The sequence below is a fragment of the Gossypium hirsutum genome, chromosome D05 (genome assembly GCF_007990345.1).
Source record: "Gossypium hirsutum isolate 1008001.06 chromosome D05, Gossypium_hirsutum_v2.1, whole genome shotgun sequence".
Taxonomy (NCBI): Eukaryota; Viridiplantae; Streptophyta; class Magnoliopsida; order Malvales; family Malvaceae; genus Gossypium; species Gossypium hirsutum.
Genome location: NC_053441.1, coordinates 20,701,860 through 20,729,801, shown reverse-complemented (window position 1 = coordinate 20,729,801; position 27,942 = coordinate 20,701,860). Strand labels below are relative to the sequence as shown.

General features: G+C 35.7%; 4 protein-coding genes across 5 annotated transcripts; 2 read left to right on the top strand and 2 right to left on the bottom strand.

The window, feature by feature from the left end:
• Positions 1-691: 691 nt before the first annotated feature.
• Positions 692-2,759, top strand: LOC107905109 (uncharacterized hydrolase YugF). The gene is made up of 4 exons (XM_041094274.1): positions 692-1,826; positions 1,970-2,062; positions 2,163-2,230; positions 2,330-2,759. The coding sequence occupies exons 1-4, from the start codon at positions 1,197-1,199 to the stop codon at positions 2,538-2,540; spliced, it is 1,002 nt and encodes a 333-aa protein (XP_040950208.1). The 5' UTR covers positions 692-1,196; the 3' UTR covers positions 2,541-2,759.
• A 554-nt stretch (positions 2,760-3,313) lies between these two features.
• On the bottom strand, positions 3,314-5,994 carry LOC107905110 (14-3-3 protein 7). The gene is made up of 7 exons (XM_016831683.2): positions 5,680-5,994; positions 4,760-5,066; positions 4,588-4,675; positions 4,382-4,491; positions 3,987-4,135; positions 3,726-3,760; positions 3,314-3,548 (listed from the first exon to the last, which is right to left on the bottom strand). The coding sequence occupies exons 1-7, from the start codon at positions 5,744-5,746 to the stop codon at positions 3,543-3,545; spliced, it is 762 nt and encodes a 253-aa protein (XP_016687172.1). The 5' UTR covers positions 5,747-5,994; the 3' UTR covers positions 3,314-3,542.
• A 7,043-nt stretch (positions 5,995-13,037) lies between these two features.
• LOC107905108 (uncharacterized) lies at positions 13,038-17,000 on the top strand. Its single transcript, XM_016831682.2, has 5 exons — positions 13,038-13,903; positions 14,240-14,630; positions 14,725-15,988; positions 16,074-16,220; positions 16,319-17,000. The coding sequence occupies exons 2-5, from the start codon at positions 14,577-14,579 to the stop codon at positions 16,834-16,836; spliced, it is 1,983 nt and encodes a 660-aa protein (XP_016687171.2). The 5' UTR covers positions 13,038-13,903; positions 14,240-14,576; the 3' UTR covers positions 16,837-17,000.
• Positions 17,001-17,284: 284 nt separating this feature from the next.
• LOC107905107 (probable pectin methyltransferase QUA2) lies at positions 17,285-22,968 on the bottom strand. 2 transcript variants are annotated; one of them, XM_016831681.2, is made up of 10 exons: positions 22,697-22,964; positions 21,912-22,066; positions 21,348-21,840; positions 21,092-21,224; positions 20,496-20,736; positions 19,793-20,018; positions 19,479-19,654; positions 19,075-19,378; positions 18,455-18,593; positions 17,285-17,861 (listed from the first exon to the last, which is right to left on the bottom strand). In XM_016831681.2, exons 3-10 carry the CDS (start codon positions 21,791-21,793, stop codon positions 17,700-17,702), a joined length of 1,827 nt encoding a protein of 608 aa, XP_016687170.1. In that variant the 5' UTR covers positions 21,794-21,840; positions 21,912-22,066; positions 22,697-22,964; the 3' UTR covers positions 17,285-17,699. The 2 variants fall into 2 exon arrangements, with proteins under 2 accessions (XP_016687170.1, XP_016687169.1); XM_016831680.2 differs by having other exon boundaries at positions 21,348-22,066; positions 22,697-22,968.
• Positions 22,969-27,942: the final 4,974 nt, after the last annotated feature.

Here is a 27,942-nt window from a genome sequence, read left to right as displayed (position 1 = left end):
TGTTGATTCATTAGAGCTGATTTTTCTCAAATTTCAAAATAGAAGCGCACGTGATGAAAGGAATTAACCCCAAATTGATTGTGATTAAGGAGAGAGCCGCACGATAAGCACTGTTACGTTTCCCACTTTCCCGGATGCTTTTATAAACACTGCACCTTCCATTTGAAAATAAAAATAGTTTCTTTGATTATATCTGTTTTGTCATTCCATGAAATTTATATAATTTTTTAAAAATATTTATTTAAAAATTGTAAAAATCTAGTTGATGACTAACATTTTTTCCTACTTTAATTGAGTTTAAGTATAGAAATCAAATTAAGAAAAACAATTAAATTATGAATAAAAAATTTTCAGAGAAAATGTTGTGAAGCTTGAATGTCTCTTATCGTTAATAATAATAATAATAATAAGCTTAGCAGCAGTTCAACGACTAGTATGCTTTACTTACATCCACACATTTTTTATCTGGTAATCCATCTCCGTATGGAAGTTCAACTAAACAAAACTTACCCCTGATGACTGCTTCCTTGACTATTATAGGCAGGGGCGGCGTCACTGGGACTTTGGCCTACAAACTTTTAGTTTTAATTATTTAAATAAACATTAAATAATAATTATAATTATAATTATAATAATTATACTGTGTTTTTAAATATTTATAATTTAATCATGAAAAATCATTTTAAAAAATTTTGACTTGGAAATAAAAGATTAGATTAAATGAAAAGCAGAAAACAGAATAACCCCAGCCAGACCCACATGGTCCCGACAACACCATCTCTTTCTTTCACACAAATTCCAATCTTTTCTATTGGCTATAGCATTTAATGTCCCCCACAAAAAAAAAAAAAACCTTACAAAAAAGAAAAGAACTTGCTGGTGGAAATTGGCTTCAATCGCTTTGGTTGGTCATATTACATTTACATATCCTTTATCTCTCATCTTCCTTCCTCCATTGTTTTGAGTTTTAATATCTCTCTCAAATCAGACCAAGATCTGATGTAACTCTTTATTCCTCTACACCCACAAATTTTTATTCCTCAAAAATCCATTTTAATAGTGCTATCTATGTCCCTCTCACATCACATAAACTAAACCAAAATCCATCATTATCAAGTGATTAGAGGACAATCATATCCCTCCCTTGGCGGAAGAGTTTAGGTTGTATGATTCCATAGGTTTTCTAAGAAAAGAAAATGACAAGGTGTTTCAGCTTAACCGCAGCCAGAAACCGGTGTTACAAATCATCATTCCTCAAAGCGGGGCTTCGATCCACCATCACGGACCTCCAAGATGGCACCGTCATGCACTGTTGGGTCCCCAAGACACATAATGACTCCAAGCCTAACCTCCTCCTCATCCATGGACTGGGAGCCAACACAATGTGGCAATGGGGTGACACCATTCGTAAGATGATCCCTTTCTTCAACATCTTCGTACCCGACCTTGTCTTCTTCGGGGACTCCTACACGACTCGGCCTGAACGCTCCGAATCGTTTCAGGCTCAGTGCGTGATGCGAGTGATGGAAGCCAACTCGGTGAAGAAACTCAGCCTGGTAGGCCTCAGCTATGGTGGGTTTGTTGGGTACAGTTTAGCAGCGCAGTTCAGTGAAGCTGTTGAGCGAGTGGTGATCTGCTGCGCTGGAGTTTGCATGGAAGAGAAAGATTTGAAGGAAGGAGTTTTCAAGGTATCTGATTTGGAAGAAGCTGCCGATATTTTAGTACCCCAAACGCCTGAGAAGCTTAGGGAACTCTTGGGTTTTGCTATGTTCAAGCCGCCTTCTTCGACTTTGGTCCCTTCTTGTCTGCTCGCGGATTTCATTGACGTAAGTGAACCAACGATTTCAGTCTCTAGAACCAGCACAAATTTCTCATCTTTGTTAATAGCCAATCGACTGCCTCAATACGTCTGCTTTTCATTTGGGGTTGTCTTTTTCTTTATGTTAATTGGGGCCACATATACAAACAGGTTATGTGTACAGAGCACACGGAAGAAAAGAAAGAGCTGATCCGAGCAATACCCAAAGATCGAAAATTATCAAACATTACCAAAATCTCTCAGGTTCATCTTAATTTTAAACCGTTCTTTGTTTTTTTAACCATTTGCTGCTTTTTTTCTGAACCAAGTTTGCTTTCAACCTTTGTGACTTCACTATTTTCAGCCCACCTTGATTTTATGGGGAGAATATGATAAAATTTTCCCTTTGGAATTGGGTCACAGGTTAAAAAGGTTCGCATCTTCTTCAAAGCTTTGGGAATCAAATTACTTAAAAAAAACTTTCCGCTGATCGAGGGATTTTTTTTCTTTCTTTTTTTTCAAAAAATGCAGGCATCTGGGAGATAATGCTCACCTCGTCGTCATCAAGGGCACGGGACACGCCTTCATCGTAGAGAAGCCAAAAGAGTCTTACAGGCACTTGAAATCATTTCTAGTTGATTTGCAGCCTCCACCGTCCACCCCATCTCCCATTCCCAACAATGAAAACCATCTTTCATCTTGCAAAGGAGAAGCAGAGAAGATAACCTTGAAAACAGCCTAGATTTTATGCATCATTTACGTCCATATGAAAAATCAAAATCAACAGAGGGAGACACAGAATCCATTAAGCTATTCCTAAGGAGCCCCCGTTAGATGCATCCCTCCCACTTTTCTTCTGAGCATCAGATGCTTAGTTTTATTGTTAGGGAAATCCACAACATAAATTCTTGCTAAGGAATTGATTATTCAGTAAAATTCATCTTCCTTTAGTGAATTTCAATCATTATTCCCCATACGTGTTGTATCAATCTGCTACCATTTGCAAACGAGTTAGTAGTCTCGAATACCGAATTCAACAACCAGGCCCATATATTCAAGGATATAATATTTCTGTTAGATTCTTAATTTCATTTTGAAATTTTAGCTCACGTTAAATTCAAGATTCAAATCTAAACAAGCCCTTCCCTCTTAGGCTCTTACTATATATATAAATATTCCAGTTCACAGTTGAGTTCAATGAAAAAGATAATTTATCCCAAAGAACCCTTTCAGTAGGACTGGGGAGGATGGTCATTTGCTTATTTGGAGGCCAAAATATGGATGTCTGAAAGTAGACGATGACCCATGTCAGGAATTTTGCAAAAAGGTCCACACACAGAATCGAACACTGCTGCTACACAAATATCAATCCCCTTGTTCAGAAAACTTCTCAAACAAATTGGGCATTTAAGCTATGTTAAGATCAAAACCAAGCAAAAAACTGAAGAATGAGCGAGGTGTAGTGTGCTTCAATCAGAAACACATGGAAAAACAAGAAGCTAAGACAACAAAAAATTGAACATAAGGAAGTAAGTCATAAAGACTATAAAGTAACCGATTCAATTATGTTTAAACAGAAGAGAACACAGAACAACAGTCCGAAAACATCTGATAAACAAATCGAACCATGTCATAGGTAACAAATCCTGGTACTACTACCATGAGTTGAAAGCAGGTCACTCTAGCAGCAAGCCCCTTTCCTACCTCGACAAGCCCAGTCTTAAAAGAATACTCTTCCATCCAATTAACTCTGCCAAGATATTGAACAATTTTGAGAAGACAGAAAAAGAGGTTTATTTGTAGACAGCAGAATGAAAGAGTATGAATGCAATCAAGATTCACACCACAATAAAATCTAACATGCCAGAGATAAAATTCATCGGTTGATCAACGATCAGTCCAGCTTAAAAAATTAAAATTTTCTTACCTCAACCTGAGGTTCATCTGCTTTTGATTGCTCACCTGGATTACCAAATAGCAAATTTGCAAAAAGGAAATTATCAGAGGCAGTTGACAATAGAAATTACTTGTATTAGCAGAAAGTGATTAGTAGGAGGAGATCATGCTTCTTGAAACTAACTATAAATACATAAAATCCAGTCAGACAACAAGTGAACCATAGCAATCCAAATGTGCCCATACATATATATTCTCTTATTAATCACAGAAACATACACAAAATATTTACCTCCTTCCTCTGGCAGATCCGAGGTCCACAAGGTGAGGTTGTCCCTAAGAAGCTGCATGATAAGGGTGCTATCCTTGTAAGATTCTTCATTAAGGCTATCAAGCTCGGCAATAGCCTCATCAAATGCTTGTTTAGCCAGATGACAAGCCCTGCTCCGATTTGCATCACATTAGATAAACACTAGCTGCTAAAGTGGAACTCATATAATAGCCATCTATAATTATTAAAATAAGTAAACAACAACAATGGTTACCAAGGAAAGTATTTCTGAAACTACCACAAAATGAAAAGAAAAATTAGCTTTGGGATCATTCTCCCCAATGGAAAGAAAATTTAGAAGTAGGTTACATGATTGTGCATAAACAGGGGGTAGAAAGATTCCTACAATTTCTGACCTCTCGGGAGAATTTAATATCTCATAGTAGAAAACTGAGAAGTTCAAAGCCAGGCCAAGTCTAATTGGGTGAGTTGGAGGCAAATCTGAGCTTGCAGTGGAAGTGGCAGCCTACAATAAAAATCAAAATAGGATAAGAGGAGGGCTGATTAAAGGTAAAAGAAGAGCAAAAAAAAAAAAGCAGGATTTGGAGGGAATTCAACGCACCTCATAAGCCTTAAGTGACTGATCAGCAGCTTCTTTACGATCATCTCCTGCCTTAAATTCTGCCAAATAACGAAAATAATCTCCTTTCCTGTTACACAAAAAGCAACAAATAAGGAAATATTCACACTCAAACCGCCCCATAAAACAAAAACGAAAGTAAGATGATCCTCACATCTTATAGTAGAAAACAGTTGATTCCCCGGTGGAGGAAGATGGAATGAGGTGCTTATCAATGACTGAGAGAATGTCATTGCATATTTTTGAGAGCTCATCTTCAACCCTTTGCCTATAATCCTTTATCCTCTTCACATTTTGTTCATTACCTTTGGCCTCCTCCTTCTGTTCAATTGAAGACAGTATCCGCCAGGATGCCCTTCTTGCTCCAATCACATTCTTATATCCCACAGATAACAGATTCCTCTCCTCCACAGTCAGCTCAACATCCAACTTAGCAACACTCTTCATGGCCTCAACCATCTCTGAAATAGTAAAGTTTTTTTACAATTTTAAAACAGATTCCAAATGAGCTGAGGTTCCAACAAACCAAAAAATGAGCCCCAAACATACATATATTTGCTAATTTGTCTTTTGCTTCTTCAAATTTGTTAAAATGGGAAACTTAATAGCAAATTCAAAAGAAAAAAAAACACCGTTTTTTTTTAAGAAAATGAGCAACACCTCAAAATGTAAAAACTTAAACATAAACATCTCAAATGATAGTAAAAAACAAGCATTTTATTTCTCCACAAGTTTTTAACCTTAATTAATAAAAAGTACTAGCAATTGCTTTATCAAATCGGACTTCTTTATGCCTAGATAAGCTAATATTTATCTACTGCTACAAATTTTGTTTTTAAAAAAAGGTTGTAACTCAAGTCTCAACTTCATCACCTCTTTTCAGTATATTATCATCAAATCAGAACCAAAGCCTCTACTATTCTCTAAACTACAGATCAAGCTAGAGATCAAGTTAAAACGACAAAAACGAAACAGAATAAGACTACCGATCAAATCAGAGAAAATAAAGGATTAAAAAAAGTAAGCAAACAAAATCTCACGAATCAATTGAAAGATCCACAAAAAGGTAGTTACCATCGTATCTTTCAGCTTGCTCAGCGAGCCTTGCCAAGTAAACTTGTTGCTCTCTTTCCTTCTCCATGGCCGCTTTCTTTGTCTTTGAGTCTTTGATCTTTAGATTTTGCGGTTTGGGGGAGCTGGGGAAAGGAAGGGAAACTGCTTTTTAAGGAATGCCGTACTTTGTTTTCTGGCCGTTAGATGTGGTTCGCTGAGGAGGGTGAATCGACGGTCTGGATTGAGTTTTCTGAGAGGGACTTTTGAGGATGAGGAAAAAGTCGGAAAAACCCTTGGAGAAGTCGAAAAATGTTGGGTGCGGATGAGGGTTCAATCAACGCGGTGCATGTGAGGGATTTAGGAGAAGTTTTGATCGTTGGATTGACAATTGGCAGTGATCACATGGGAAGTAGTGATGTTGACCTGGAGGAACACGATTGATTGTGAATCCATGGGGTCTACACTTTTTTTATTTTAACTGATGACTTTGTCAGATTCCTTGGATACCAAATATTTAAAAACATTTTTATTGAATTAGTATTTTTCTTAAATTTTGAAAAATAAAAAAATATTCTCACAACATTTTTTCTTTAATATTCAACCACTTCAACACTCATGGAATAAAATGTAAATTTAGCTAAGTAAATGTGACTTTATATTCTGTAATCTGTTACTGTTGTATTTTCCTAATTAAAGAAAACGCAGTCAATATTTGCAAAATAGGGAAGTCATTATAGAAGCAGTTAAAATTGTTGGCAGAACTCCAAAAGAATAAACGTGAACTTAGTTCAGTTTTTTTATATTCGCGAGACTTTCTATAGTTCTCTCTAACACTGATTTAAATCTTGTTCTACATATAAGTTTTTTCCTAAATACTGTGTAAATCAACTCGCTTACTTGTTTGCTTACAAAATGCCCCACAATAGTGAATTTCTAATAAACAAAATAAGTGTTAAACTCTCCGTACAAAATTTATACAAGTATTCTATTCTCAATATATGTTTTTTCGACTTGCTAACAATATTAGATCAAGTACAATCAATCTCTCTATGCAGCTAAAGAAGCATAAGCAATATCCTGATAAAGTTTAAGATATTTCAAAGATAGGATTGACCCTCAATTTGGTACCTAAACAATATCCATTCTCACATCTTGGTACCTAAACTTTGTTTTGGTCACAAGTGGTATCTAAACTACTTTTTCCCCTAAATTGGTACCTCTGTTAGGCAACCCATTAAGTCTATTGAAAAAAAAAAGACTTATCCCACAAATTGGTACCTAAACCTAAACTATGCATTTTTTTTCTCATTTTGGAACCTAAACATCTTTTTTAGTCACAAGTGGTACCTAAACTATTTTTCCCCAAGTTGGTACCTCTACTAGTTCAATCATTAGTTAAACCATTAATTCTATTTTTAAAAAATAACCAATTAAAATTTGACATGTGGTAAAAAATACAAAAAATATTATTTTCTTTTATATATTTCCTTTTTTCCTTTCTATGTAACGACCCAATTTCCAGTGGTGTCGGAAAATGTGGTTTTTGGGATCTCATTTTCGTAAACTGAGTCTGTAAATATTAAATAGAGATATTTGCAGAGTTAGTATTTATATGAATTGAAATTTGAATAGTCAATTTAGTCGAAATTGTGTTTAATTGAGGCCCAATGACTAAATTTTAAAAGTCCAATCGTTATAGATTTTTAATTAGGAAATGTCTTAGTGACTTAAATTGTAATTATCCAAAGGGTCAAAATGGTTAATAAACCACTTTTAAACATTCTCTAGTGGACCATAATAGTGATTATAGATTAATTTAGTAAATTAAGATTAATTAAAACTAAAAATATGATTAATGAAAGTTAAATAATCATTAATTTAAGTACAAAACTGAGAATTGGTGGATGGAAAGATAAATGTCATCTTCTCCAACCGACCATAAATGAAAAATAAAAATAAGAACATCGTTGCTAGGGTATCGAAGCTTTTAGTCTTTAATTCAAGTAAGTCTCTAACCACTTTTCTTTTATTTTTATAGAATTTTTACCTTGGGAGCTTGATTAAGCTAACCCAATGATTTGGTGAAGTTTTGATAAGATGTCATTGTTGAGGATCGAATGATTTAGGTGTTAAATTGATAAAAATTAAGCTTAGACTAAGAAAAATACTTAATTGTACAATCTAATTGTTAGTTTCATACATTATGGATTAAATTGAATAAAATGAAAATTGTTATGAAATTTTAGTAGGAATAGAAATTATAAGTTCCCTAACGAATATATGTGAAATTAGATTTTAATTTGAAGGTCTAGATAAAAACTGATGTTTGTCCTAGGTTTAGGGACTAAATTGAATAAATTGAAAAATATATTTAACTTTGTAATTGAAATTGGTTTGATATGAAATTTGATATTTTGTATTGTTGAATTATTATTTGTAACTAAAGATGAAATAAGGTCATCGAAAGGGAAAGGAAAGGCGAGAGCTGACGATGAGTAACTCAAGTTTCAATTTGTATTTGTATGATTCAAATCACTTTAATTGTTGAATATTTATATTATTTTTTTTGCATGGTATGATATTGAGGTGAGTTGGAAATGATTATTTGAATCGAATTGCTATGATTGAGATTAATTATTGAAATAGAGGACTAAATTGAATAAAATAGAAAATAGTATAACTTGATGAATGTATGATACTGGGTCTGAATTAGGTTGAAATATGTTATGTTATTTATAAAATAATGAATTGGATTATGAATTGGAAATGATGAAATGTAAATCGAGCTATATAATGAAATTAGATTATTGGTTACCCTATTAACAGTTCAGGCAGAGTTGGATATAGTTAGTATGCCATAGGACAGATTGAATACAGGTTACTTCGGCTATATGTTGATGAGTGTTGGGCGCATTTTCCTTTGGACATTCTGATAAGTTTAGGGCACAATTTTTATTTTGGTTATACCGATGAGTGCTGGTATTTACTTCGGACATTTTGATGAGACACTAGGAGCCAAATTAGTGTGTTGGTTAGGATCAGTGTATCCGTTCGAGTCTGAGTCATGTTAACAGAGAATATAAATTATGAATTGGTTAATTAATATTTGAAAACGATTAAATGTTATAAAATTTATTACAGATATTTATAAAACGATATTTGATTATCGATAGCATGTGAAAGACCATGCGAACCGGTTAACGAGCCTGAGGGTCAATACAGTAATATAAAGAATGATTGATTCGATTCGGAATTGAAATGTGGATTTGATTGTATGTGTTAAATTGAATAGGAAAATAAATATTAATGATATTGGTATTGTATGATTAACAAGCTTGTTATTTAAGTAATACATAGTTGATTCATTTGGTATATTTGGTGCACTTTGTGGCTTATATATATTGATATGTGATTAAGGATTAGCATGAAATATGTATGAATTTGTTGTTAATGGTCTTTGAATTGGATGTATGCAATTGATATAAACTTTAATTCTTTGATTTGAATCATAGAAATACCACTGAGTTTTATTGTTCAACGTACGATTTATTTTCTGTGCGTAGGGTAGGTTCATATCTAGGCCTTGAGCATCAACTTCAACATCCAGACAGAGATCCTAGACTCAACAAAAGTTTGTATAGTTTATTTTGTTGTTTATATGACATGTACCTATGTTGAGTCAGAATTAGTATTTTTAATTGGTCATATGTTCATGTACATGATATTGTGAATGTTGTAACTTTTGGTTAGACATATTTTGTGGTATGTTAATAGGCTAATTGGTAATGTGTCTGTATACATATGTGTATAAATGCCAACTAGTTTAATGAAGGACATGGATAAATTGTTTCATGTACTTGAGTGAATTTGTTGAAATGGATGAAGGCGTGTATGTATAAATGATATTTTAGACATAATAGATTTCATTAGGTATATAGATTTGGTTGAAATTATAACTGCAAACGAATTTGAAAAGTTTTAGGTGATTGCAAACAAGTACCAAAACCTAACCATTTGAAAATAGTATGTCACATTGCGACATTGAATGGTTGACTTCGCGACGAGACCAAGTTGCCATGCCATGGTGTGACGCCGAGTATTAAACGTTGCGATGAGGTCTACCCAATATGTTGCGTTGAGACATCAACTATGTATTTTAGAATCTTTACAATTTAGCCCTAATTTGACCTTGAGTTAGTGTTAAAGCTTTCATAAGCTCGTATAAGACCCGGAAATAGTTATGTTTTGTACTGTATGATTGTATTGGTTTAAATTTATCATTTAATAGATGTAATTGAATATAGTTTGACTGTAGTTGCTCCGACAACGAATGTGACACATCGTAACTCAGACTCGACGATTGGTTGGGTATTGAGGTGTTACACTACATAACCAAGCTAATGGTTAAACTTGTCAGGCCTAGATCTCGATTTGATCAGTTCATCCGGTTCGATCAAATAAATTATTATAAAATTCACAAAAACAAAAATATTTAAATAATTGAGAAAATCGATTCAACCTGTCTGTATCAGTCCACATGTCAATCAGTTCAACCCCCTATCTTTAGATTAGTTCCTCGACTAGTTCCTGGTTCGGTCCAATTCTAAAAACACTAATTTTGATAGATGAAATGAATTTTTCGATTTCGTCGAGTCGAGCAAGCAAGTGGTGAAGCTTGAAAACATAATTAATTGCCAACATCTTGAACTTGATAGGGCAAAATTCTAGCATTGTTGGTATTGTTAGACATTATAAAGGAAGAAGAAAGAAAATAAATAAAAGAATTAAAAAATATATCATTTTTAAGTTTATTTGATGTGACGGTTTATTATTTGATTGAATTTTTTTAACGGATATAATATTTTCGTGTAAAATGAGTGCCAAAAGAGTAGTTTAGGTACCATTTGCAACCAAAAAAAAGTTTAGGAACTTGGGAAAAAAAGGTATATTTTACGTTTTAATTTGTGGGTCAAGCCTTTTTTAAAATAGACTTAACGATTTAACTAAGAAAGTTACCAACTTGGGAAAAAATAGTTAGGTAACACTTGTGACCAAAAAAAGGTTTAGTACCAAAATAAGAAGAAGGGTATAGCTTAGATTCCAATTTGTGGGTTAAGCCTCAAAAATATCTAAGTCTTTAACTAGACAATCCAATCTCCTTAAATTCAAAGATTTGATTTTTGGTTTTGATTTGAATTGATCCAATCTTTAAGATATGGTTCTTCATCATATGAATTCATTTTCATAGATGGGTCAGTTGTTGGAAAAATCGGTTTAGAAAACAATATTTTTAGACACAGTGGAAGTCATAGAGTCATTCTATTCTAATACCATGATTGATCTTTCTCTTAATATATATAGCTACAGAAACTACTTTACCAAGTGCTCGTGCAATGACATTGTCGTAAATATGTTAGGATATCTTTAATCTATTTGGAATAAAATTCGTTATCCCAATATATATGATCTTATTTTATTTCATGATTTTCTTTACCTAAGCATATGACACCAAACCACTTAACCACTTGCATTTATCCACTAAAATGACTTAACACGTGGTGCCTAACTGGGACAAAGGGCAATATATATATAAGTATAACTCGTGGCATGAGGGAAGGGGAAAGAAATCCGCACTCCTCATTCTCCTACCTTTGCTACAACGCCACCTTCTCTTCTCAGGCCACTGTACTAGACGGCTTCTGTCCTGTTATAAACATTGTGAACCACTTGTTTTCACGACCTAGTCCCCTATGTATCAATATATTCAAAATGAAAGATCGACCAAATAAATCGAATAAACTGAAAATTATTTCAACTTATTTGATTTGGTTTAACCAATATTTTGTATACCCTTAATTTGAACACAGCTGATGAAGAAGAGATCCTTTGGATCGAAGGAAAAAGATGTGCAGCCTGGGACGAACCCATATGCAGACTTTTGCCATCCAACTAGTTTCAGCTCAGTGCTTTCTATGAAAATATAGAAGCCATTAGCTCACCTATATATAATTATGGTCTACCATCTTCAATGGTCGTTGTCTGTTATTCTCTCGTCAAGGTTTAGGAGTGTCAAGGTTGAGAGGGAACAGACAAAAGTGCAATGAATGCAGATGGATAACATAAAAGAGAGCAATAATAAATTAGAGACTGTCATTCATTTCGTTTTTCCGTGCATGGGGTAAGACCCATAAAGACATGCACTTTCGGTTAAAAATTGAAACCTATGGCTACACCAAGTTGCCAATGTTGATTGAAAGCAAAAGAAGGATTTTTTTTTAACTCAAATATTAACTAAATCTGTTATTTTGGGCTCATCATTAGCCAACGGATGATTCAGAGTCAAAGAGAAGCGAAGTTCCGTCTGATGGTGTTATTATATTTTACCGTGTCGGAAAGAAAGAAAGATTGTAATTTGACCCTAAATGTCAAATTTAGGTAGTGTCTATAGATCAAATGCAATGCAATCAAGTGTAAAAGCGACAAAAAAGGGAAAAACAAAACAGCATTAAAATCCAATTCATTTTCCCAGATTTATATTTTCTCTGCCTCCTTTTGGCACACTATTCATGGCCTTGATGTTCCCAAGAGCTATATATTATTAGTTATTACCCCATATATATTTTAGACCAAAACAGGCTTGAAATTTTAAAAATGTTCCAAATAGGAACATTGCCATATTCTATTTAGGAAATAATAAGAGGTTGGTTTTCAGTCCACGACATGGATACAGGGGAACAACTTAAAAAACAAAAAACCCATCATTTTTCATGTCATTATCAAAATCATATTTCAACTTTAAAAAACCTTCAATCCAGTAGTATTTGAGAGGAAATATTTTGCATGCGCTGTTGCATCATAAATAGGTCGGCAAAAACACTGTATTTATACTCGTAATTCGTATGTACTTGAACTCGATTTTCTTTTCTTCCTTTTCCCTGAAAATCTGGGAGATGTGTAGATATAGTTTTGAACAGTAGAGGATACGTGATAGTTGAAGCAATTATATGTAGGGAAGTAGCTAAGAGGCAAATCAATATCATAGCAGGTGGACGTCATAGTCATGTAATAAAGAAAAGTCACTTTTTTTCCTGCATGACCATGGGTGGTGGCCGTCCTGATCATTGTGTTGTTTCAGACGAGAAATAATTTTTTAGGGTCCATTTGTTTCGTAAAAAACTGATTCTCTATTTTGATTAAGGAATTAGAAGAATGATGATGATTGATGGGGTTGAGGGAGGCAGGGAGGGAGGGAGCGCGTGGTAAGGATAAATGCTAATTGAATTATTAATCTTCCTTTATGCTGATTTCGTGGTTCACAAAATTTGCGTAATTTTAGCGATATTATCTAAAAGAGAATATGGAAAAGAATAAGATCAAAGCAAAAAATAAAATAAAAAAAGAAGGTTAGACGTCAGAAGCAAGATAAAGACGGGAAGATAAAAGAGGACGTTTACAGTTGGGATGAAATTGCACGGCACTGCAATTTGGCTGTCTTCATATGCCTGTCTGCAATGGAATGATTTATGATGATGGCAAGCTGGAAAATGGGCCGTACTCTGATAAGTGCAGTCTACGGTAGCATTGTCCATTCATCAACTTTTTTCTATTTCATCGCCACTAAAAGCTATCGATTTTTAGATCACATGCAACACCCAATTAGCTTGCAGACGTGACGAAATGCATCTGTCTGAGCAGGAGAAATCTAGGAAAGCTTGTAAAGTCAAAAGCACCGATGACCGAACCAAAGGCAGAGAGAGTTCCATCAAACTCTTGGATCCTATGTACTTTCCAAATCACTCTTAACTCACAAAGACATTTTCTACTTTCCAAAAAAAATACGAACCCTTTGTTTTTTCCACGTGAAAAATGCTGACAAAATTTTGATTAATAAATCTCTTTCATTGTAGCCCAAATTAGTCTCCCTGACTCAAGTTAAATATGATCCGTACACTGGTTTTACTAAAAAATTAACTAATAATAATTTTATAGGGGTAGGTTGACAATTGAGATTCCATTCCATAACCATTTCGCCGTGTTTCATGCGCGTATGTTATTTTACTATATTACTTTACAACCAGCCATCTCTCGCTATTTCCAGTCTCGTCTTTCCATATTTTAGCACCTCTACCTTTCTTCTCAAATAATCTGCTCTTTCATTTATCCAAAGCCTCGAAACCATTTCCTTGCTTTTTGCTCAACAAAGGCGTTCCAAGGATAACACTCTGGCGGAGATTAGCTTCAATAGGTTAGTTTTTCTTTTTTTCCAACTTTCTACTTTGTTTTTTCTTCTTTAACTAATCTGTGCCAGAAACTTCACCTGCATCCTAGATCCCATGTTTTAAGTTACGAATCTGAGAGTGTTGTAACCCATTTGGTGTCAACCTTAAAGGTTATGGGGTTATGTAATACTTCAATGAGGAGTTGGGAGACGTCTTGAGTGAGATTCTTTTATTAATGGGGTTATGTAATAACAAGGCAAACTGACACAGATATTTGCTCAAATAGGAGTGAAAAATTAACTCTTACCTTAAAGGAGCTTTGGAGTCTTCTTAACCACTTGCTTGCTTTTCTTCTTAAACAGGACAGATTTAAAAGTAGCTTCTGGAAAGAAGCTGGGTCTTCAACTCTGGCCGACAATCTAGTGACACCTTCTCGAGCCGGAGAAGGCGTTGGCCCTTTCATTTCCGGTGGTCATTCGCCTTCAGATTCTACACGCTCCTTGGTTTGGTGCCTTCCTGTTGATTATGGCTAACGTTTAAACCACAAACTCAAGTTCCATTGTTAATTAGAATCGGTTAGAGATGTGAGCTTATTAGATAGTTTACGTTCAAGAGGCGGAAGAGCGAAAATAAAACGGTGCACTCATTGCATATATACATTTAGGCTTCTCTGAGATTTTGACCCAGGTCCTTCATAAAATGGCCAAATTCAATTGTTTCTCTTTGTTGACCGCGAGGAAAAAGAAAGATAAGGTGAGAATGGGATTTAAAAATCTAACATAAGACTTCAATTTTGTGCATGTAATGATTTCCTGCTTCATCTGGCTTGAATCTGTTTCACTTGTAGGGGGCTGGTGAGCAAAAGAATGGTAGAACCCTCCAAATTAAGCTCCAACAACCGGTGAAGCCCTTAGAGAGCGATGAATTGAAATCGACAACTTTTAGTGTCCCAGCACCTGTTGGGTTTAAGGAGGATTGCAATGTCAAGGTGATCAGGCATGGGAGCCCTGTTGGATGTGAAGCAGTAGAGAAAGCATATGAAGGGGAAGATGAGCATGAAGAGAATGCATCAATCAAGAGAGAATTCTCTGACTTTGATCTCCAAGCCCATGTGGCCAACTCAAGTGAAGAATTTGATTTTGGAACCAAAAGGGTTGCTTCTTCAGGTTCATTTGAAACTGAAGCCAAGGAAGAGGTTCAAAAGGCTGTTGATAAGGTCCAAAGTGGACATGTTAGTGATCCTGGGATGAGGAGGGCTGAGTTCTGGGCTTCACCTATGCTTAAGCGCTCGTGTTCCGATTTGGAGAGGAGGAATGTGCTAAGAGAGGTAGCTGATCATTTCCCTCCATCTCAGTCATTTGAAGACTTGCAGGACTTATCTGCAGGACTTAATCTCGGTAGCCCTGCTTCTGTGATGACTCGCTGCAGTGCCGACCGAGTGATGTTGAAAAAACATTCTTCCAGTCAAGTTCTACCTTCCAGAAGCAGAAAGTTATGGTGGAAGTTCTTCCTCTGGAGCCACCGGAACTCTCACAACTGGATGACCAAACCGCAACCTGCTCCTATCACTGCTACTTTGAACCAGCAAGGTGGGTATTCTTCAGACACAATTGATCTACATCAAGCAATGAATCTGAGCAAGATGGAATCACCGGGATCGTTTACGGGAGAGTCCTTGAACAAAGGCTTCACTGGCAACTGCGATGACAACCGGAGCTGGAAAGGTTTTCATAATGGAGTTTCTGGTTTATGGCCCCAGAACCAATGGGTTGCATTCCCTGCTCCATCATCATCATTCTCAAGAGTCGATGAATGGGTGAGAGATCTCGAAACCGAAATTGTGCAGCCTGCTGATGATGTGAATGATGAAGAGGGCATCACATTTCCACCTTCTCCAGACACTGGTAAATCACCAGCAAGAAACACTGCCTATTCCACTCGCCGTCCGGATATCAATCTCTCTGAGGAGATTTTACATGCCAATAGTGTCATTCAGACTCTCAATTCTTCCTCAACCGTTGCTCACATATCAGGAATAGGTTTGAAAGCTATTCCAATCATCTCAGGTTTCACCAGCCTTCGGTCTGTCAACTTGTCGAACAACTTTATAAGTAAGCTCTTGAAAAGAAGTTGATGATATAACTAATTTGCAGTTTGCACGCTGATATATGATTATGATTCTTGCTTTCTCGGCAGCCCATATTACTCCTGGATCATTGCCAAAGGGCGTTCACATACTCAACTTGTCAAGAAACAAGATCAGCACCATCGAAGGACTCAGGGAGTTAACTCGATTGCGAGTTGTTGACCTTAGTTATAACCGCATTGCTCGAATTGGACATGGTAGGTAACTAGTTCGTGAACCTGTCACCTAGAAACATTCTCCTTAGACAACTTGCATGTAGTTCTAAAAGTGCATTGTGTTTCATTAATGATGCCAGGGTTGTCAAACTGCATACTGATCAAAGAACTGTACCTTGCTGGGAACAAGATAAGTGATGTTGAAGGGCTACATAGGTTCTTGAAGTTGACAGTATTGGACGTGAGCTTCAACAAGATAACGACAACAAGGGCATTGGGTCAGCTTGTCGCCAACTACAACTCATTGCAAGCATTGAATCTGTTGGGAAATCCAGTTCAGAGCAACGTTAGTGACGACCAGCTGCGAAAGGCAGTTTGTAGCTTGCTCCCTAAGCTTACGTACCTGAACAAGCAACCCATTAAACCACAAAGGGCAAGGGAAGTGCTCACTGATAGTGTTGCCAAAGCTGCTCTAGGGAGTGGCAGTTGGAGCTCCAGAAGAAAAGCATCAAAAAGAACAAGCCAAGGTGCTTCAACATCCGCCAGTGTGCATAGGGGCAGTGTGGGGGTGGGGCATAAGAACAAGAACAAGTCGAAGAGCCGAAGTCGCTATCACTCATCTGCCAAATTACCTGCACTGGCTTCTTCATCCCGTTAAGATATTTTACCAGTAATTTGCCTGGACAATTCATGGGCATTTTTTTCTTTATTTCCTTGTTTTTGCTTTGTGAGTGAACCTAAAGACTGCTTGCTTCGCAGACATATCAACCCCGCTCTGTTTCTTTTTGTATGTTTGGTAATTTGATTTGTGTTTGTGTGGTATAATCAAGTGTTAGTGCATGAAGTTTGTTTCTAAGGATTGCATAAACAAACCCTTTTTATCGTTCCAAAATATTATATCTTGTTCACATAATCTCATACAAAACAAATTTAACTCGCCTTGAAACTAATCCTTGATCATGATCCAGATTAAAGTCTTGGTTTCACAGTTTGGTTTGATTACAAAATTCAGTAGAAAATTCAACTGATAATTCAAATCAAATCCAAAGGAAAACGATTCACTTGAGTTCTCAATTCAATTCAGATCAATAGCACCATCCACCATATTGGTTTCGAAGAAAATCATAACATGAATTATAAATTTTCATCATAAATGCACTTACAAGCAATTCTTTCTTTTCTTTTTCATTCTCTCCAATTCATTCTCTTCTCTTTTCTCTATGCTGCACAGCTAGAAGCTTAACCTGTAACCTTTTTTGCACAACCTTAAATCATGTATTTTGTATAGTAATAATGAAACAAAGAACATGAAAATTTTAAACCTAAGCTATACGTTTTTCACTTGCAATGGCGCCTCTGTTTCGATTAATTACAAGACCCTATCCATGCCTTGCGGCTTTCATTTTTGTTTTTCATCAACTATCTTTGCTGCTTTCTTCTTTCTTTCTGTTCAAAATGCACAAAATGAATTTGAATACCAAGACTTGAAAAATTTTGGGGCTTCTTCTCCAGATATTGTTCTTAGCTTGTTGCTTGTCTCTTAAAGAATGGTTTCTGACAGATTAGGAGTCTCTCATCACTGTTGCTTTCGATTTCTACGACTCTGGCATCCCACTTCAACTGCACAGTTAGAGCTCTAGCTGATTCGATAAGAGGAGCCTTATCATGAATTATTACCCAACCCTGCATCCACCATTGAATGCATTAAAACATTGCAGTAAACATTGGTAGTGTTAAAAAGGCCTACTAACAGTTGATAGAATTTAACATATGCATAGATGTTTGCATAGTATGAAAGTGTGAGTCATGTCTCTAAGCCATGATAGAGAAGCAATATGAGAGAGCTGAATGAGTATGACTTATTACAAATAATATTTTGAGTGGTATCCATAGAAGAAGCGATTCTCCGGTGATTGGATCTCTTAATTTCAAAGGCCAACCAGCAAAGCGATCATTGTCACATATACAAATGTTCATACAGACATTGAAATCTACAAGAGAAAGTAACATCAAACCCCAAATATATAGCTACAAAAGTTCTCAAATCAACATTAGTTAAGGAGAAAAACCAAATGAATAAGTGCTTGCTTCTTTTTTCCTTGAGTGCTTACGTAGATTATCAGTTAGAATGACAAGAAAAAGGTGTTTGGCATGTAATAATAACACATTAAGAACTGAACTTAAATCCACTGATCAAGAACAGAGAAACAGAAGGCAACCACAAAAGGAACTAAAATATGGCCTGATTTAAATAATTGATAGCTTTGGTTTAGTACCTCTGGACGAAGCAACCTGTCTATTTCCGTTAAAAGATCAAGCATAGTGCACCTGCGATATTGACTAGTCTCAAGGGATAGAAGTCCATCAGCATGCACCATATCATAAGTTCTGGGATATGTTGGAAATGCTTCACACCTGAATTTGATGCAGATGGATCATAAGACAGTATAACATAAAACAGAAAAGGAAAGATATAAGTGGCTCGGATAAGTACCAGCGCAAGAATATCACATCATTAAAATTAGAAACATGGTTAATCAACTGTGAACCTAATCAACTAATATGTCGTACTAACTTCAAACTTGAGTTCCAGTAAACACATCAAACATTAAATAGAAAGATAAGTCTAGCAGAGTTTCCTTCAGTTCAACCCTTAATATTGTTGCATGATGCATACATTTTAAATATACAAATGCTTTCTTCATTCACTGCATTTGATTTTATTTTACTCTTAGAGAGAAAAGCTTATTACTAAAGTACATCAAGTTGCTGAAAATCATTCTTTGGCCCCATAGAAATTACTATAAGACTGCTCATATTTTAGATCCATATAAAGAACATACTGAAACAACACTGCAACAAAGAAAAAAAAATTATAGCTAGAGGAGAGAATCACCAATTGTGGAATACAGCGATATATCCCCTGTCAAGAACCAGGGGAAGGTAGTTGGGTCCAGTTGTTGGGACTACGTTCATGACCCAGACAGACTTCCCTGCTTCCAGTAATGCAGCATTAAAACCACCATAGCGAGCATTCATGTCTAGCACATTCCTGAACATGTTATAAGGTGGAGAAGGATCCTCGTCACCAGGTCTCTTTGGATGATCTGAGAATATTAGGGGGGACAGAAGGGACCAATAATTACGAACAGCTGTTTTGTAGTTTGCAGTATCTACAACAAGTTCTTCCGAGTGTAGACCTGGTAAAACAGATAAATCAGAGTGGCAGTCAGAAATTTCTGACATCAATGCTTGATGGAATTTAATTCTAATACAACCTTGAAAAGAGCATCAAATTACCGTATAGTTCTAGTTCATTCTTGTTCAAATTAGACCTGAAAGGCCATGTTGCCCTCTCCTCAATAGGAACCCATTGGCGGCTATTTGTTCCACCTATACAGTTTTGAAGAGGTCGATAATATGGAGATTCAACATCTTGTCCTTTGCTACATATAGGAGGAAAAGAACCAGGCTTCCTGGATACATACATTACAATAACACGATCAGGACAACCTACTGCTCTCGAGTAATAAAGATTTCCAAGATTCACATAGTCAAAATACATAAATGTTTGAAGAAAATTTATGTAAATAGGATTAAAAAAATTGCCTTACCGGGAGCTGTAGCAACTCTTCTTATTGGTCTTTTTCCATACAACAGTTTCATCTTGTTGTGATATCAACTCCCAGCAGAGATTTTCTGCAAAATCACGAACAAAATTCCACCTTTTCTGCTTCTCTTTGTCCCGAAGAAAAGTATGAACGTTGGTAAGAGGTGAAGTCCACACAAAGTATCCACCCGGTTTTAGAACTCTATCAGCTTCAATCAAGAAAATACCATCTGTGGCACAACATTTTGGCATAAAACTTTTATTACAACAAAACAATAAAAACAAAAGAAGTCACACAATTTGGCATAAAATACCATCTGTGGCACACATTTTGCCAACAGATGATAACACATTCAAATTAGGAAATATAAGAGCAGCTGAAGGTGAGGCAAATTTTCAGAACTTTAAGCAATAATAAAGGAAGTTGACCATGGAATTTGTGTATTCTGTTAAATTATCCTTTGGCTGGCAGGAGTTAACTGCCAAAAAACCAATAAAACATTCATAAAGGACCTTTTATATACAGAATATTCAACAGAACTTTTTTATGTCATACAATAATGATTCTAGCCCTATTTCTATTCCTAACACAAAATGAGTCTCTCAACATAAGAAATTATAACAAACCAGGGTAGCGGGAGGGGGAGACGGATGAAAAGATGTGGAAAGTGGCAGCAAATTCTACGCCACCAAAGTTTAAACTATACCTTTTTTATCCCAGTCAACACCGCAACGTGCACAATGCAGCATATCAAATGAAAGAGACGGATATGGTAACTGTTTCGAATTAAAAGAACCAATCATTGCAGGAAGGCCCCTTTCGAGAGTGAGTTGAACTTGGCTGCCTGAGGACTCATAGTTTGCAATACACATCGTTAAGAGCTGTTTGGAAAAAAGATGAGCTCCAAAGCTACCATAACCACATCCTATATCCAAGATGGTTCGTACCTGCAACAGTAGCCTTAAATTCAGATCAGGTAGGGGGAGTAGAAACATTTTAACTGTGTTTGGAATGCAGAAGAAAGTAAATAGAATTATGGCACTCCAGATCATGATAGCTATTAAGAAGGCTTTAAGCTAATTCAGGCTTAAATTCCAAGAAGTGCAATGAGCAACCAAAAGGTATCATTAACAGTTTACAGTCAAGTAAGAGATAATAAAGCAATAAAAAATACAGGCCAACCTTGAAGCTAAACAGAAATAACCTTATTAATATTAGAATAAAATAGACAAGGGAAAAAAATCATAAAGAATTCAACAGTAGGAGCTCAACACGCAAGTTCCAAGGTAAAATTTCGCTTACCCCAGCTTGTATCAAGTTAGATTCATTTCTCAGTCCAATCATTTCAGCAATCTGATGAGAATAATCTTCCACGCCATCAAACATAAGTGATGCTGAACGGAAAGAAATCTGATCTTCCTCCAGCATCATCATCCTGCAATGGCACAAGGCAAGGAGCTGAAGAAACACTTAAATAGGTAAGGAGGGAAGGGAAGGGTGGGGTGGATGAAGGCAATTAGATATCAAAGTTTGATTGACAAGAGAAACATCCACTCACCTCTTGGTTAAACTGCCAGAGGAAAATACCTCTTGACCAGTAATTTTAACATTAGCAACCCAGATGACCTCTTTCCCAGTTGGCCACCTAAGAGGAATTTTATAGTTCACAGGTGGAAGAACTAAACAACTTTTCCTTGACCCATGCCCACATAGTCGGTCATACTCATTACCATCAGAATAACCCAAAGCAACGTTCTCAGAAACATTAAAGCAAGGAATATAGTTTTCAAACTCCTCAGAACAGAATTCTATTTCTTTCAACCGTGAAGGACCAAGAGAAAGTTCCCCTATATCCCACAAATCAGAAACAAGCTGCTCTTGAAGTCGCCTATAACCACGAAATATATGACCCCTAGATGATGTTGAAATGGAGATGGTCCACCAAAATGATCCAGTAAGAGCAAGAATCACGATCACAACTAAACTTAACTTCAAAAACAGCATTGTTAACCTATGCCGGCTTCTTGGAGTCCCACCACCGAAGGGATCAGCTGTAAAACCATTCTCAGTGACACCATATTTGGATGGAGAATTATCTTGAAAAAAAAACCGAAAAGGAGACCTGAGGGACAAAAAGCTCTGACTAGAAGAATGATTTCTATCCAAATCTTCCTTCTCCGTGTTATCTTTCACTTCAGCATCCCAAAAATCATTGCTGTTGCCTGAGACCCGTATACCAGATACACCTCGATGCAGAGGCCGGGGCATTTTACTAACCTGATATTTCAACAGGACAGTTTCAAGAAATAACACAATGAGGTTAAAGTTGAAACCAAAAAAGGAAGGAAAAAAATCCCACACAAATCACTCTCTGAACCTAGCTAGCCCAGTAATAAGGACAAGCATGAAATGGTTTTTAACTTAACCAAAGACTTACTGCTCTTAAATAAGATCAAAATTAGACTTGACCCAATTTTAAGATACTAAATCCATAAACCCTGCTGAAAGTGAAACTCTTAGAGTACCTATCAAAATTTAAGCTTCTAAAGGAAGAAGAAGAAGAAGAAGAAAAGCGTTTCGAATGATTCTAAGACTGAAACTAGAAAAGGAAGAAAATAAAGGAAAGTAAGTAGATAAATTTCCATACAAAAAACTATGAGTGAGGGCCGCCACCCGAAAGTAACAAATAGTAAGCTCATTTCCATTCAAAATCACGTACTTTTCATTAAAATTAACTGATATTTGCTACCCAATACTAAAATCTAACGAAAACCCAGATTCAAAAATGAGCAAAACCCATGATGGATCAAACATTTGAAAATCGGAACTCATATCAAATCAGACAAATTTAAACTGTTAGAAAACAAGAACAAGGAAATACAACACCAAAAAAAAAAAAAGGGGTACCTTGTTGGGGGGAGCAGAGCTAGAAATGGGAGAAAAAATAGCAGAAAACCAGCCTCAAAATCAGCGTAATTTCATTAAATGGAGATGCTAAGAAGAAATTTTCCTTTTGTTTAATCTACAGAAAAATTGAGTGTTTTCTTTATCGCGATTTTGCGAGCTCCGTTTGATACTGTAAGAAATGTAAGCGATTTTTGGCAAGGAACCAATCAAGACAGAGCTCGGGAAAAGCTGAGAAAGAAAACAAAATGAGAATCGAGATAAATATTTGAAATTGATAGGTTTTAGGAAGGTTCCATTATATAAATTAATTAAAATCCCCGATTATTTTGCAGTAAATTTGTTTCACCGCTGGATTTTAAATATTTACTGGCAAATAAATCACCACAAAAACGGGTTCAACTAAGATTCCCCCTTTTTCTTTGAAAACCAAATCTACTAACAAATTACTTAATTAGTCATAAATAGGAAAAAATTTAACATCTGTAGTTCAAGTTGTTACGTCTTTAAGACAAATATTTTGATGTAGAAAAAAATTGAATTTTATAAGATTAATAATTGTGAACTTTTAAAAATTGAAACAAAATCAAAAGAATATATTTTCCTATTTAATTTTTCAAAACATTTAAAATTAAAATGATAAGAAGATAAAAGAAAATTAAAATTTTTGAACTAAGTGTGTATGTATTTATAAGATAATTCATTATCTTCTTATCTTAACTCTAAAAAAATTAAAATTTCAGCTTTTTAGTCTCGTAAGTAATTATTAAAAGGTGCCAAATATATTTTATGATTATAAATTGAACTTCAATTTATTATGATTGTAGTTAGCATAATTAATGTAGGTTTGGGATCCAAAGCTGTATAAAACCGACAGTAGAGCAACGAATTAAGACATTAATTTTGTTTAATGACTCCTGCCGGGAACGCTAGACGGTGACAAATCTTGCCCCGTAAATTTATTTATTTATTTTCGTTAAGAATGATGATAAAAATTCTTAAGCTCCAGAGTGGCATCCTGAATCTGTTTTTCGCATCATGATTTTATAAATTAACTATTTTCGATCTGTTTATATTTTAATCAAAATATGTAATGAATATCGGAATAAATAAGCTTTTTAATACTTAATGTACTTTAATTATAGTTATCTGCACACATAGGGTAGTGTGTGGGGTTAATAGATGCATTGGATCAAGACCAATTTCAAAATAAAATACAGAAATAAAGGTATTTAAATTTATTTTAGTAATGGAGAATTTTTAGTTGTAATAAGAAAACAGTAATTACCACACACATGCAAACGCACACTAGATTTTGAGGAATTAAAAAAAAATGGACCACCCTGAGAAAAAAGGTCGGAGAACAAACTGTAGGGCCCGGTCTGCCGCGTTCCTCTGTCGGTGACATAAAATAATGACGTGTCAGTTATGGAGGCCGAAGATCTCAGCTATTCTATTTTCTTTACGTGCGCTGTTTGTTTTTGTGTTGTCATTGAGGTAATGACGTAAACACGGGAGCTGAAACTAGGAAAAAGACTCGCACCATTCCATTTATCAAATTATACAGTCTTGGTTGAGGTGGAAATTTTGGATAACAAAACATTACACTTTTATTATTTAATATAATACTTTTGATATTCAGATCTTCCTCCAACCTTTGACTTCCAGGTACATACATACATGCACCAACAGGATAATATTACATTAATTCCCACTTGATAAAAGGTCAAAACCATTTCCCTATAAAACGACGTCGGTGATCCCATTTTCATATTCGATCCCAACGCCATTGATTGCCTGGTTGAAATCAGGACTACCGTGCCCCAATACTTATACGGACACAAATTCAAAGCCTTTACACGTATAAAAGAATAAATATTCCTTTTCTGTTGCTTTTTGTGCGATTTTCTTTTAATTATTTATAATAATTGAGAATCATGAAAAATGAAGTTGGCACGTTTTTAGGGACATATCGAATCATGTTGTGGGATCATTTCTTGTGTTAATTAATAATTAATACAATAGCAGTACTGTAGGAACCTTTTTTTGTTTTGCCTTTCCAGAATTAATTAATTCTGCATTGACGTTTCGTGTTACGTTGTTAAATACGCATCCTTCCACCTTGGTGCATTGTTAGACTTCAGCTGGCCATGGAAGATGGACTGTACCTCACCAGCCACTTCTAGTCTACGGAATAGACTACGGCAGCCACGTGGTTTCGGCTCCTACATTGGAGCGTGCCTGCCGATTCCATGTATGTTTACTCACTTCGACGCTATACATAATGTTGATGGGTGTCGAATCCACTAATATAAACCTACGTCTAATTTGCGATTTAAGCAGTATAAGGAGTAGGGTCGATCCCTCAGAGACTAGGTTTACTACAAATTGTTCCTCTTTTGACCAGATTTATGTCGGGGCAGTTGTCGTGCCCAAAAAGTTCGGGGGATAAAATTTGAAGACCTGAAATAAATAAATAAAATGCGTGAAAAGAAAAAGTTGAAAACAGAATAATAAAAACAGTTAAATAAATATGAAAAAAAATTAATTAGAATAAGCTCAGCTTTAGGCACGAATTTTCCTCGTCTTTGAACCGATCCTCGAAATTAGATGAACTCCTCTTTTCCAATAAGCTAGTTATAGCTACCAAGGACGCCTCGGACACCAACTCTTCCTTGTGTAAATTACTTATGGAACGTCCAATAACTAACCCTTACCGATCGAACAACCACGAAACGTTCGTGATTTAGAACTCCGACAGCTTTGCGTTCTAGAAGAGCCTAGCTTGAACCAATACCCTCAACTGCATGGGACATTTAAATCCGGTTATTACTTCCCTTGACGGAACCAAATAGCAATCTCCACTTGGCACGCCAATGTGTTCACAGAAAACTGATTAGAAACGTTTCTTTCGGAATTCCAACTGTACATCTAACCACACTAAATCAAACGACGTCTTTTTTGACTTAAAGTTTATCTGACTTTGTGAGTTGACAAAATCATACTCTTAATCCGGAGAAGTAATAAGTACTGGAATTTTAGGAGTTAAATTGCTCGGTTTCGTAACTCACGGGTTTTGACGAGGCTAATTTCGACCTAAAGCTGAAAATGGGTTTAGTTGGCTAAGGTTTGGGACATGATGGTATTGGGCATAATTGGATAAGGTAAAAAAAAATAGGTGGAAAGGATGGGTGGCGTAATTAAATATGGAGGCTAGAAATTTAGTAATATATTAAAATGGATGGTTGACTACTGGAAATGAAAAGGGAATTTGAAAAAAAAGAATTGCAAACGATTTAAGGAGGTGGCTAACTAGGAATTAATAAATTGAAGAAAAACAAACTATGAACAACAGATGCTACGTGAGAAAAAATGGAGAAAATATTGAATTCTAAGATGAAAGTTGATTTATGAATTGATGATTAAAATGAACAAAATAAGCCACTATTTATACTAGTGGCTTTGCTAAATTAAGAGCCAACTAGTATAGAAAATCAAGAAAAAATATTCCATGATATAAAATTAAATCCCAAAATAATCTCCCACTAAGTCAACAATTTCAGCTAATTATTCTTGGAAAAATTCTACTTTGGCCCTCCTTCTTTGCTTCTTTCTTCAATCTAGCCCAATTGTTTCCTTTTTCTTCTATTTAGCCCCAAATTGCACCCCTGCACAAAAATTAACAAAAACATGGAAAAATTAGTGGTGCACTCTCATAAATTAACCAATTTAATTACATAAAATATGTAACTTTGGCATTTAATCAAATCCCCCTACTTAGCTTATGCTAGTCCTCGAGCATTTTGTATGTATCTGCAAAAGGAAAATTTTCTCCAAAATAGGACTTGACCCCTGTAGGGCCCAATTTTTGACCCGGGGCCCAATTACAAAAACAAATTCAAAACCCACTTGACCCAATAACAAACCCACGGCCCATACCAGCAAAACCCTCTACCCATTTACAACAACAGACCCAATACCTTAGGCCCAAAATAACCCTAGCCTAAAACATTAATCAGACAAAAAAAGAAGCAGGAAACCCTAACCCTAGGTGCGCCGCACCTAGGGTCGTCCACTTGCTGGCCGCCGCACGTCCCATCCCTGCTCACCTGCCCTCTGCCACAGCCAGTCTCCTGCAAATACGCAACAAAAATCAACAACAAAGTAGCAAGCAGGGATTTTATTGGGTTTTCCTTCTTTTCTTTTGGCTATAAAAGCCGAAATTGTAAAACAAAGAAAGGGGGGACCGATCTTTATGTTTTGTAAAAAGGGGATCTCTTTTTGTAATCTCTTAACAAGAAAAAGAAATAAAAAACACAAGAAGGTTGTTGCTTTTTTTTCTTTTTTTCGTTCTTTTTATTTTATTTTCTTTTCCTATTTTCGAAACAAAAAAAAAAGAAGAAAGGAGGCATTTTTACCCTTTTTTGCCGTCACCGAAGCGTTCAGGAGGCCGAGGAAAGGCATCGGAGAGAAAAAAGGGAGACTTTTGGTCTCCCCGCCGCCGTGCACGGCGGCGTCGGTGCGGACGATCAGCGACCGACGCGGTAGCTCTCGGCCGGGCCCTTGGCCGGAGAAGAGAGAGGGGGGAGAGTGTTTTTTGAAGTTTCTTTTTTGAAAAGGAGAAGGAGAATGAAATTTTTTTAAAAAAAAACTAACTTAAATAGGCTTCCAAAACGACGTCGTTTTGGGCAGCCTTCTCAGGCACCAAAACGGTGTTGTTTTAAGGCCGACCCGCATGTGACCCAACCCGCTCCAGGGGGATGCGCGTGTTTTCAATGGAAGGGCTAATTGCACTTTTAGCCCTTCCTCTTTTTAATGTTTTCGCAATCAAGTTTTTTATTTTTAAATTTACCCCGTTAATTTATTGCATTTTTAATTTAGTCTCTTCTGAAACTACGTCGTTTTAAAGGAGAAGGACAAATTGCCCTTTTAGTCCCTCCATGCCTCGCGTGTGTTTAGAATAGTCCCTCCCCTTTTATTTATTTGTGATTTAACTCCGAATTTCGTTTTTATTTTTTAAATTTAGCCCTTTTGTTATTTTGTTTATTTTCTTAATAAACTCCATATTATTGTTGCTATTATTAATTGTTGTTATTGTTATTTGCTCATTTTTTTTTAAATTTGAAATTTTTGCTGCATATACATACATGTTTTTTTTATATAATATACATATTTTTATAATCTATCTATATACACATATACGTACCTATGTATATATTTTTATATTTCACAATTTTTATACATATCTA

Excerpts from the sequence above, each read along its gene's own strand:
- LOC107905109 (XM_041094274.1), top strand. The coding sequence starts at position 1,197 with ATGACAAGGTGTTTCAGCTTAACCGCAGCCAGAAACCGGTGTTACAAA. Across the intron at positions 1,827-1,969 it reads TGCTCGCGGATTTCATTGAC|GTTATGTGTACAGAGCACAC; the intron begins GTAAGTGAACCA and ends ATATACAAACAG. Across the intron at positions 2,063-2,162 it reads ACATTACCAAAATCTCTCAG|CCCACCTTGATTTTATGGGG; the intron begins GTTCATCTTAAT and ends CACTATTTTCAG.
- LOC107905110 (XM_016831683.2), bottom strand. The coding sequence starts at position 5,746 with ATGGAGAAGGAAAGAGAGCAACAAGTTTACTTGGCAAGGCTCGCTGAG. Across the intron at positions 5,067-5,679 it reads GCAAGCTGAAAGATACGATG|AGATGGTTGAGGCCATGAAG; the intron begins GTAACTACCTTT and ends TTACTATTTCAG. Across the intron at positions 4,136-4,381 it reads ATATTAAATTCTCCCGAGAG|GGCTTGTCATCTGGCTAAAC; the intron begins GTCAGAAATTGT and ends AAATCGGAGCAG.
- LOC107905108 (XM_016831682.2), top strand. The coding sequence starts at position 14,577 with ATGGCCAAATTCAATTGTTTCTCTTTGTTGACCGCGAGGAAAAAGAAA. Across the intron at positions 14,631-14,724 it reads CGAGGAAAAAGAAAGATAAG|GGGGCTGGTGAGCAAAAGAA; the intron begins GTGAGAATGGGA and ends TTTCACTTGTAG. Across the intron at positions 15,989-16,073 it reads CTTGTCGAACAACTTTATAA|CCCATATTACTCCTGGATCA; the intron begins GTAAGCTCTTGA and ends CTTTCTCGGCAG.
- LOC107905107 (XM_016831680.2), bottom strand. The coding sequence starts at position 22,057 with ATGCCCCGGCCTCTGCATCGAGGTGTATCTGGTATACGGGTCTCAGGC. Across the intron at positions 20,019-20,495 it reads TGTTGACTGGGATAAAAAAG|ATGGTATTTTCTTGATTGAA; the intron begins GTATAGTTTAAA and ends GTTGTGCCACAG. Across the intron at positions 19,655-19,792 it reads AAGAGTTGCTACAGCTCCCG|GAAGCCTGGTTCTTTTCCTC; the intron begins GTAAGGCAATTT and ends GTATGTATCCAG.